The sequence below is a fragment of the Triticum urartu genome, chromosome 3 (assembly GCF_003073215.2).
Source record: "Triticum urartu cultivar G1812 chromosome 3, Tu2.1, whole genome shotgun sequence".
NCBI classification, from domain to species: domain Eukaryota; kingdom Viridiplantae; phylum Streptophyta; class Magnoliopsida; order Poales; family Poaceae; genus Triticum; species Triticum urartu.
In genome coordinates this window covers 653692635-653704301 of record NC_053024.1, presented here as the reverse complement: position 1 = coordinate 653704301, position 11667 = coordinate 653692635, and the positions used below count along the sequence as shown (strand labels likewise).

General features: G+C 50.7%; 1 protein-coding gene across 2 annotated transcripts; it reads right to left on the bottom strand.

Annotated features, from left to right (window-relative positions):
• Positions 1-6638: 6638 nt before the first annotated feature.
• On the bottom strand, positions 6639-9704 carry LOC125549001. Of its 2 annotated transcripts, XM_048712507.1 has the most exons (4): positions 9458-9704; positions 9241-9360; positions 8258-8340; positions 6639-7636 (listed from the first exon to the last, which is right to left on the bottom strand). In XM_048712507.1, the coding sequence occupies exons 1-4, from the start codon at positions 9519-9521 to the stop codon at positions 7460-7462; spliced, it is 444 nt and encodes a 147-aa protein (XP_048568464.1). In that variant the 5' UTR covers positions 9522-9704; the 3' UTR covers positions 6639-7459. The 2 variants fall into 2 exon arrangements, with proteins under 2 accessions (XP_048568464.1, XP_048568463.1); XM_048712506.1 differs by having other exon boundaries at positions 9241-9704.
• Positions 9705-11667: the final 1963 nt, after the last annotated feature.

The following is an 11667-nucleotide window of genomic DNA, read 5'->3' as shown; positions in this document are numbered from 1 at the left end:
CCTCGTGGCGTGTACAACCCCGCCCTGACACGTGGCTTGCACGGCAGGGCTAGACGAGGTGTGTCTAGGCACTCGTGAGCCAGCGCGGGACTCACGAGGCCCTACCTCAAGGCGGGTTGCATCTGGTCTTGGTTCTTGATGGTTGTGGCGCTCCTGCGAGATGGTTAGACAACCTGTGCCAAATGAATTTCCTAAGGTTATCGCACGAGAAGGCCAAGCACCAACGACCCCAGGAGGTGACATGAACGGGGCCGGCCCGCCAGACAGAGCTCAGCCGTTGGATTTATCGACGCTGCAGGGACGGGGCCGAGCATAGTCGCTGTGCCTAGCCTTCTTATGCGAAGGATCCTGAAGAAAGACGATTGGCGCGCGGCTCCCATGGTGGGTGACAATCAAGCAGGTGATAACCATAGATAGATTATGCATGAAAAGCAAACTGGCTTAGGTATATGCAAGAATGATACATGTCACTGGGTCGAACCCGAGCGGCCTGGGGATGATGCAGCTCGTGGGGCGCCCCCAACTGGGTGAACTAAAGATGCAAGCGGATACATGCCATAGGGACTGACCCACGCGGCCTGGGAATGATGCAGCCCAGGGAGCGCTCCCAGCTAAATGAACATGGAAAGATCTCACCTAGTTGGCTATCAAAGGAGTGTTGGGGTAGCTGAAGACGCGCGCTGAAGAAGACACTCCTCACGAGCCGTCGAGGCCCAGAGCCTCGGGAGGCCATGGAGGCTCGGGTGGCCTCCTGAGGACCGTCTCCATCTGCGCCACGACTGCGTGATGCCTGGCTTCCTAACCTGCCAGGATGCTCCGCAGATTGCGCTGGAAGGCGACTGCCACGCTCGGCAGGCCAAACCGCATGCGAACGTAGCTATGACGTGGACCCTCACACCGGCGAGCATGTGAAGGCCAGAAGCGATCCTGAGGTGCGGCCCTATTGAGCCCTGGGATGTCGATGCTGACGCGCATCTCACCACCCTCGCCTGGGTGGGGAGCAGCGCTAGGTGGGCAGCGGTCGCCACATATTTCCCTTGCTTCCTGAAGCTCCTGAGTGGCCTTGACGATGAACTCCTGAGCGCCGGGCGCTCCATGCCCGGTGCCCTCCTGAGGGAAACATGTCACGAAGCACGCCTCCACGTGGTGCCCGAGCACCTCCCTCGTGATGTTCGCCAGGTCTGAGGCCCTCTAGAAGAGAGCCCCTGAGCCCTACCCAAGGAGGGCGCTAGGCGCTCCTCCCTATGCGAAGGAGGGAGGCGCCCCAGGTGTGGGCGCCGATCCTGAAGTGGTGCTCCTGGAGGTGCCGCCCTCCTAAGGCGCAGTGCAGAGTAACTGCTTCTTCTTCTTGGGGTTCGCCTCAGGAGGGTACTATTCATCCGCGTTGTCAGGGTCTTCGATTGATGAAGCTTGGAAGGCGCGCTCGAGGAAGCACACCGCGTCTCTCTCTTCGCAGGGGACCGTGATGATTCGTTGGTGTTGTGGGTGCGCATGTTGTGGAAGGCGCAGAACTTACGGCTGCCCTTGGCCGACTCGGTAAGATCTCGGCCATGCTTTGTGTCTGGCTCTGCCGCGAGTATGGCCACCCCTTTGCGCTTCACGTCCTTAACCTTGGCCTTCTTCTCCTCTGGATCTGGAGCGGGGAACTCGAGGAGGGAGAAGCACCCCTCCTCAGCTCTTGCACACTTGGTGGCTATGTTGAATAGCTCCAAAGTCATGCACAACTCCTCATAGATGGTGAGCTCCTCCTTCATCTTGATGTTGCAGACGCCATCGGAAAACGCTGAGATGATGGCCTCGTATGTCACCTTGGGGATCTTGAGATGCACGTTGTTGAAGCGCTCGATGTACTTCTGCAGGGTCTCTCCCAGCTGTTGCTTGATGCGGCGCAGGTCACCCACGGCCGGGGGGCGGTCGAGAGTGCCCTGGAAGTTGGCGACGAAGTGGTTGCGCATCTCTTCCCAGGAGGAGATCGAACCCGGGGGCAGGTTCAGGAGCCATGATCGAGCGCCATCCTTGAGAGCCATGGGAAACCAGTTTGCCATGACCTTTTCGTCGCCGTTGGCCGCCTCGATGCTCAGCTCATAGAGCTGCAAGAACTCCGCAGGGTCGGGGGTGCGGTCATAGCGAGGAGGCAGATCGGGCTTGAACTTGCCTGTCCAAACGACGCTACACAGCTCAGGAGTGAAGGCGCGGCAGCCTGCCGTAGCCACCGGGGCCTGTTGTGGAGGCGGAGCTTGATCTTGGTGTCCCTCCACCGCCATGGCAAGTGGCGCATGGCCCTGCCGCTGCAAGCGATCCTGACGTGGCGGTGCTAGGAGCGGTGTAGTGTTTTCTTGCAGATAGGGAACCTCTTGGCACCTTCTTTCTTCTTGCGTAGGAATATGGCGTGGTGGATCACACCGCAGGACCGCACATATTGGAGCGAGGACGCCGTCTTGACGCGGAGCAGGCGGGGCGCTCCATGAGCCGCGCGACTTGACGCGAGGGCGCCATCTTGTTGCGGAGGGGGCGGAGGCGCTCCGTGAGCCACATCACCCGCAGCCAGGGGCAGGCGAGGCAGCGAGAGGGATGGTGCAGGAGAGCCCCTCGCGGCGCTGACGAGCTCGGCGATGCGGTCCAACCAGTCCTCATAGAGGTCGCCGACCGGGCGGTAGTGCAGGAGCTTGCGTGCCATGAGCAGCGCGGCCTGCGTGTCCGTGGGCGCGCGGCGAGCGTGAGACGATGAGCGAGCCGGAGTCTGCGACGGGGTGGCGGTGCGGCCGTCTCGCCACACGAAGGGGTGCAGTGAGGAGGCTTGTTGCTCGTTTGCCGCCCGGCCAGTGGCGGCGTTGGCGGCGGGTGACGGAGAACGACGGGGAGGCCCGCCGACAGGGGTTGTCTAAGCGACGCAGGTGGCGAGGGCGGCACGGCGCTCAGCGCGGGCCCGACGAGCATCGGCCATGAACTTGGTGGAGTGGTGAAGCGCGGATTGACGAAGGGGAAAGCTTCAGCGCACCCCTATCTGGCGCGCCAAATGTCGGATTTCGGGTTCCGGCAAAACCCTTGAGGTTCGAACACTGGGGTGCGCATGAAGATCTCTCCCCTCTCTTGCTCGCGCACATCATGATCTCACGGCCTGGCTCGACGGACCCAAAGAAACAAGAGACACAAGATTTATACTGGTTCGGGCCACCATTGTGGTGTAATACCCTACTCCAGTGTGGTGTGGTGGATTGCCTCTCGGGCTGAGGATGAATAGTTATAAGGGAAGAACAGCCTCCTAAGGAGAGGTGTTCTTGTGCTTGGTGAACTTGTGTGGTTGGGGATGATCTGGATGATCCGTCCCTGCTATGGTGATGGCTAGTCCTATTTATAGAGGCCATGGTCCTCTTCCCAAATATTGAGCAGGAAGGGATCCCACAACGGCCAAATTCGATGGGAGACAACTAGTACAAGTTATCCTGACAAAAGTAGTCTTCGCCTGCCAAAGGCTCTGGTGGTGACGCCGACTTGGGCTCCATGGTGACCTCTGTCCTGCCGTCCTGCTAGTCTTGGTCTTGTTGCACCGATATGGGAACCTTTCCCTGATGCCTCGGGACTCCTTGCCCGCGCTTGCCCCTTTAGCACCAAAGAGGAAACAAGGACACTGCGCATGCTGGTGCCCGCCTGGCTCCAGTCCTCATGGCTTGCGTCACTGAAACCTCGTGAGGTGTCCCTTGCCTTGATCTCTCCACCCCTTGCGAGCCAGCCTGGTGAGGCCGTGCCTGAGAAGGTCTTGCTTCGTCTACCTCGCGAGGCTTGGCTCCTCGCGTGAGTCTTGAGTGTTTGCTGGTGAAGATGGGCCATACGCGGCCGCTGGTGGAGCCACGCCATGGGCCGCAGGCAGGCAAGTCTGGGGACCCCCTTCCCGGAACACCGACAATAGCGACAGTATTAGCAGTCAAACATCCAGCAACAGAAGCATCCTTATCACGCTCAAGACATTTTAAAGATGGTTGCTCAAAGTCTTCCTGAGTGGAACTGATCTGTTAACCGCGGAGTGACTCGTTCTCCTTTTGAAGATCTTCATGAGCCGATCTCAAGTTCTCAAGCTCTTGCTTCCTTTGAAGATAATCATAGGAGAGCTTTTCATGAGTAGTTGAGAGCATTTCATGACTACTTTCAAGTTCCTCGTACTTAACATGAAGACGTTTAATGTCTTAAATTAAGGACTGAGTTCGAGTCATTTCCGCGTAAAACAGGTCATTGCTCTTGTCTAGCAACTTTTGAATATGTTCCATAGCATATTGTTGTTCTGTTGCAATTTTAGCAAGTGTCTTGTAGCTAGGTTTAGATTCACATTCAGAGTCATCTTCACTTGAAGTTTGAAAGTAAGCATCACGTGAGGTTACCTTGGCACCACGTGCCATGAAGCAGTAGGTTGGAGAAGATGGCTCAGGTTCGAGAGTCATCATTTTGAGAGACTCCTTGAATTCAAGGAACCATGGGTCCTGACATGTTCGATGGCCTTCATCCACGTCAGAGATTCGGTCCCATATAAGCTTTGCATTGCAAAGATGCTTGACACGCCTGAACTCATCTCTTGACAGACAGGAGCATATAACAGCCTTCGCCTTTGTATCCAGAAGGGTGTACTTCTGAATATCGTCCGCACGCGCCATCTTGCATAAATCCGTGAGACCGATCTCCGTAATAGTACAAAGCTCACTGTCCATAGCTAGAAGGTGCTTCCTCATCATAGCCTTCCATCGGGGATAATCATGACCATTGAAAATGGGGTACGCAGCGGAGACCTTGATTGTCCCTGCAGTCGACATAGCTAAAACTCCAGGTGGTTAAACCGAATCACACAAAACAAGGGAGCACCTTGCTCTGATAGTAATTGAAAGTGCTAGTTATCAACTAGAGGGGGTGAATAGGTGATTTTTTATGAGAGTCTTCAAAACACGGGGGCTTTGAAGACAAACAATAGAAATGAACCTATTGATATGCAGCGAAAGGTAGACTACACTAGATAAGCCATAGTCAAGTAAGCAATGAAGTGAAAACACGAAGACTATCAGAAGCTAGGTAGTATGGATCAGGATGGAAGATAGTATGAAGCCAAACAGTAAAGAGTCTTCACTTAGTGAAGTCAATCGTATCATACAGGCATGCAATGACTTCACGAAGACAAACTGTAAAGTAAAGGGAAGTGAAGGATAGAACCAGTATCGTGATGAAGACAAGGATTTGGTGGACCAGTTCCAGTTGGTGTGACAACTGTACGTGTGGTTAGGGAGGCTGAGATTCAACTCAGAAGACCACGTATTCACCTTATTCCCCTTGAGCTAAGGACCCATAGTCCTCGCCCAATCACTCTGGTAAGTCTTCGAGGTAGACTTCCAAACCTTCACAGACTTCGTTCACCGGCGATCCATAATGACTCTTGGACGCTCAGAACACGACGCCTAACTGGCTGGAGGATTCTCAATGCTCAAGTGTAATGAGTCCTCAGGTCACGCAGACAGAAAGACTTTAGTGATGCCTAACACTCTTTGGCTTTGGGTGTTTTGGGCTTTGTCCTTGCAAGGAACTCTCTCTCAAATGCTTCGGAGGTGGGTTCCTCTCAAACGACAAAAGTCGTGCACTAACTCTGAGAAGCCACCAATTTATGGTGTAGGGGTGGGCTATTTATAGCCAGGAGGCAACCCGACCTGATTTGTCCAAAATGACCCTGGGTCACTAAGGAACTGACACGTGTCCAATGGTCAGATTTCAAACACACGTGGCAGCTTGACTTGGGCTACAAGTGAAGCTGACTCATCCAGCCGTGGATAAGATTTTCTCTCATAGTCTTCGCTCGAAGACAAAGGATTTGGTTGAGCATCACATCAGTCACTCTGACTTTGTTCACTTGGACCCCACTTAGCAGTGTGGTGGTTCCTATGACTCAACAAAGAAGAAAAGGAAACTACGAAACAACTATGTCTTCGTACTCCATAGTCTTCATGCGATGTCTTCTGATGTCATAGTCTTCAATGTGAATCCTTTCACAGACCACCATTGTCTTCAATGTCTTCACACATTTTTAGGGGTCATCCCTGGTAGGTAAACCGAATAAGTATGGGACTACTACCTGTGTTATCCTGCAATTCTCACAAACACAATAGTCCCTCAACCAAGTTTGTCGTCAATACTCCCAAACCAACTAGGGGTAGCACTAGATGCACTTACAATTATAGTTATGTTCTTGCATGGTAGTTATTTCCGATGCCACTGGTCATGTTATGCTATGAGTAGTGTTATACTTTCATGCTCGTCAGTATGCCATGCTCATTCGGATATATGATTTATTGTTGTTGATATGCTTGATGATTATGTTGCACCCCCATGCTTACACTACTAGGGAAAAGGCTACTAGCAGCACGAGTAAAATGGCTACTAGCAACGCGGGTACCCGCGCTACTAGTATCGCGCTACAGCTAATAGTTAGGAGTAGCATGGGTTAAACCCATGCTACTGCTATTTCACACCAGCGCTACAACTATCCTAAATACTAGTAGCGATTTGTTGTTTCCCCACGCTACTAATAACTAATTATGAATTAAAAAATAAAAGTTAGATGCAGTTGCTTCCATTAGAGACACGTCCAATGAAAAATAAGCTCAGGTCACAGAACCATCTTTAACACTTGCAGCATTCATGGATACAATAGTGAACATTTGAACAGGAAGGAATCACGACATCCCATATCATACACACACAACTATCATTGAAAGGTGGGTACTTTCCCTAGCGTTCCGTCAACCTAAACAAACCACTTCTCTAGATGTATCTACCAAGACTCGGAGTTTAGACGCAGGTGGACCTCCCCCGGACTGTGGCGTCGAGGTCCTCCTCCTCGGCGACCTCGGGGGTCGAGATTACCTGGATGATCATCTGTGTGACGCGGTCGCCGGTCTTCACGGCCAAGTCCACCTCCGAGTCGTTGAAGAGCACACTGCCCACCGGGCCGTGGTAGTCCACGTCAATCAACCCTGCGCCCATGTCGGGAAAGTGAAAACTTGTTAGTTAGCGTCCACATCCAAATCTAGTACGGTATTTTGTTTCTTTCTAGCACATGCACCTGAATTAATAGTGACAACCAGAGTAATAGTACATCATTATAAACTAGCATACAGTTCAGAGTTGGAAACTACAGAGACTAAAATTAACATGGATTGTTCTAGGCATCTAGCCCAAGAAAACAGAGCACTAGCTAGTTGTTCCATGAAACGATCAGATGGTACAAAGATATGATTCGTATCCTCTATGAGTTCACACTCTACTCACAGCCAGCCTTAGCGACACGTTGGATCCTGCAAAACCTTGAATTCATTGTTCCGACGACAAGGCATAAGCCTGTTCAAATTACCAAGGTGTGCAGATATGAATTGTACTACACATGAAGTATTTGCGGAATTTTGAAACACTCTGTTCTCAGGATCACCAGGTGCTATCTGTTTGTGGCTCTCAGCCTCATCGGCATGTTGGCGTCCGGTCCACCGAGACTGCCGATCGTCGCCTCGTACGTCCTGGTGGCCAACAGGGTGGACGACACCCAGCGCTCAACTTGGACGGAGGAGTTGCTGCGCCTAGGAGGTTCCTCGCCTGTATGGTTCATCTTGTTGAGCTGCAAAAATACACACACAAAATCATGTCGGAGCAAATCGCCATAAAGTTTTTTACAAAACTGCTTGCCAAATCCCCATGTTGCGAATTTGCTATATAATTTAATGCTGAAATTTTTCTAATACACACTGAACTTGCATACAACATATTCATAACATCACTACTCCTAACTGCACTATGATCTATCCATTCAAGAGAGTTTGAACTTGCTAGCATCATCTCCTAACTGCATCCATCTCATTATCTTTTACAAAACAATTCTCAATATGGAGCAAATAACAACAGGAAGGAGGCCACCACCATGCACATACAACATCAGCATGCAAGCTAGGGGCACAAACATACAGTAGCAAGTATGAATTTTGTAGACTGTGGGAATTAAAGAAACATTAGTAATTTGGTAGTACACATGACACACAGAAATAGTGAGTAGGAGTACATGGTTTTGAAGTAGTATCTATAGTAATCCGCTACCTTACTTTCAGGTCACACACTCACAATACAGTAACTGTAAACTACTTCCATGTTACCAAATTTAAAGGTTGCAACAACGATACCGTATGCTAGATGAATTGTATGGTTGAAACAGAGAAAACTCAAAGAATAGGAATACACGACCAACCTTGCCATTGATGATAGACTTTCTTCTCACGCATTCCTCCTCCGATTTGTCTGATTTTGAGCAACAAATGATCGGACTTCCCACTGAAACATACATAAGAAAGCATATTCAACACCTAATTCACTAGAGATGATTCACCAAGGTAACCATGTTCCCCCAAGCAACCGATGAACAATGAATAATTTTGCATATCTGAAGAACAAATTTGGATGGTGGTAACACCAAAGCTTCCCAATTTGCATCCCTGAAAGGACTCCGTGCTCTTAGCTGAGAAGAACTCACCTCTGGCCGACGGCCGGTGGGCGGAGCGGCCACTGATTAAGCTCGGGGAAGAGTACAACGGCCTCGTGGGCGCCAGCGAGTAGAGGAAGTGGACATGCTACCCCTACTCCTATAGACTAACGGCTCCATGCTCGGGCTGATGGAGGCAGGGCTCGCGAGCAGCGGCTGGTCGCGCCGGGATTTGGCCGCTACATGGGATCCATGCTCGGGCCCATGGGGGAGAGGATCCGTGGCACGGTGGCGGGGGAAGGGGCCGGTGCGACGGAAGCGCCGCCAGTTCAAATCGTGCATATGTGTTTCATATGCAGCAATTCAAATTGAGCCAAAACATAGGTTTAGTAATAGTACAACATTAGTACGGCTACAGCCAAACAAGTTTATCTGCAGTTCATTAACAACACAACATAAGTCAAGCTACAACACGGATCAAGAAAATACACTGAATTGCTATTTTTTAAAGGTGTTTGAACTACTGTTTTTTGTTAAATAGAACTTATTTGCAAAAAGAAATATTGATTATTAGTTGAGGCGAGCACATCTGCAGAATCTGGAGTGAGCTAGGTGGGGTGCCTACAACAATGCTCACGCCTTTGTGTGGCTGTGGTTGTGCTGCTAATTAACTGAAACAAGAGGATTCATGGAAGAACAGAGAAGAGGGCAGAGGAAGAAAGTGAAACGGCCATGGGGATGGTGGTGCTTACCCAAGCTAGGATCTGTTGAGGCGGAGGTCCTTGGTCCAGCACCGCACCGGATTAGGCGATGGTGAACTCGACCACGTACGTGTCGTGGTGGTCTTCCTCGTCCATGGAGGAGGGCGGTTGCTGCACCGAACCGAAGAAATAAGTGAGGGGGTTGGGAGAGAAGAAAGAAGGGGAGAGGAGAGGGCATGAATCGAAGGGAGAGGAGATCGGACCGCACCGGAGTTGGAGGCAGCCGAAACCCTAGCCGCGGGGAGGGGTCGTGCACGAGCGCTTGCCGCCATGAAGAGCGGATCTGGCTGGAGGGAAGGAAGAACCGTCGTGAGAGCTCGTGGGTGTGCAGTTCCGGCGACGGCCGCCAAAAGTAGTCGGAATCGCCTGGCGTTGGTAGCGGCGGCAAGGGTTCGCGGGAGGAAGAGGAGAAAATGAGAGAGCGATGGTGGTTGTTCGCTAGGCTAGGTTGGTTGTCTCGCTGGGCTGGGTGGGATGGGTTAGTTGTAGCGCTTTTCGTGACCAGCGCTACGACTATGTTTCTATTACTAGTGCGGCCCAGCAAACCCACGCTACTACTATGACATATCCGCACGACACGACTAGGGATATTTACTAGTAGCGTGTTTTTTTATCCACGCGCTACGAGTAATATTAACTAGTAGCGCGAGTCAATGTAGCGCGCTACTAGTAAGTAGTAGTAGTGCCTTAATTTAAAACTCGCTGCTGGTAAGATCCTGTGTATACGCTTTCCCTAGTAGTGTTATGTTGATATCGTGCATTATAGTTGCATCATGTTATTTTAATATGGCCCATCTTATTGCATTAATAATCAAACTTGAACAACTGTTGGCTGAGTCATGATGCCACCAAATCAAGCTGACTAGTGCAGCCACACTTGCCTTATGGGGGGGGTCCTAACTGGGTCTACTGTCATGCCTCTCGCCGGTGCCTCCAAGGAGGGAAGGTTATGGGCGTGCGCTACCCTGATCAGGTAGGTGGACATAAGGCTTGTGTGTCCATTGTTGTGATTGGTATACCATTGTCCCCGTTTGGGACCGTTTATAGTTTTGTCACGACAGTGGCCGTTGGGTGTCACGAGGTGACACGGGGTCACCCATGACTTATCCCAAAGGGGAGTTTGTCGGAGTGGCTAGGAGAGTGTCATGGCAATAGATCAGTTTTGTCGGAACGCCGTTGGTCCACTCGAATGGGAGCACAAGGCCATGGGTTCTGTGGGGTGGGTACAGTGTACTAACCTCTACAGAGTGTGTGTTAAATCTATCAATAGCCGCGCCCATGGATATGGGCCCAATTTGTAGTAGGTCACACTATGGGTCAACAGTAATAATAATGTGCTTAAGAACAACCCTAGTTCGATGATGAAAGAAGTTGGTTGATCTTTATGTGATCGTGAGAGGATCACAGTGGTATCATGGATACCGAGTTGATGGATATTTGTGATGTTGTGCAAGAATCACGGGTAAAGGTCAAGCGCCTTGTGGTCATGTAATGATTGCTACGGTATTGTGAATACCAAGCTTGATTGGATCCTGAGATGATTGTGTGATGTCTATGATGGTAAGCTTATGCATGTGATGGTTACGAGGTAACCTCCGATCAGAGTAAGTTGGTTCAGGATAGGTTAAACCGATTGCATGTAGTATCATCCTGTGCATATCATGAGTAGCATTGCCATTCTCATTTCGTATGATGCTAGATGTGTTATGTTCAACATGTTCATGCCATGCCCATCTGATGTTGTTCTAGTGATATCATGTTCATCATTGTTTAACTTGTAATTGCCATGCTGTCGTCTGTCTTGATTGCTCTTGGTTGCTGTGAGCTTGTAAGTACATTCAATGTACTGACCTGGCGTGTCATACCAGTTTGCAGGTCATGCCGGATTTGGTTGCTTGTTTGTCATGGATTCCTTGTTTGCGAGCTAGGATAAGCATTCCAGCCAGAGTCCCTGCGGAGTGGAGTTCATCACCGTCGTCGATGTTCCGCTGCGAGTAGTTATTCCGCTGCGTTGTGTCGTTCTGCATCTTGCATGGAGCAACCATGGTAGGCGTAGTGTCGCTATGACGATGTGATCCCCTTGTACCTATATAGACTGAAATAAAGAGCTGTTTGTCCTATGCTAAGAAGTGTCGTATTCCAGAAGACTTCTCTCGATCTCTGGGCTGGAATATGGGGTGTTCTCGTTTCTCTGAGCCAGGGTGCCATAATATCAGTACCAAACCAAGTCCAAATGCCACTAAACTTTTGGAGATTTTTTCTGGACAAAAGAGATACAAGAAGCTTTCGGAGAGGGCCAGAAGACGAAGGAGGTGCCCACGAGCCACCAGGGCGCGCCCTGGTGCCTCATGGGCCCACCTTTGCTCCAGTTGAGGTAATTATGCCTCTATAAATTCTCTAAAATTGGGAAACCAACAG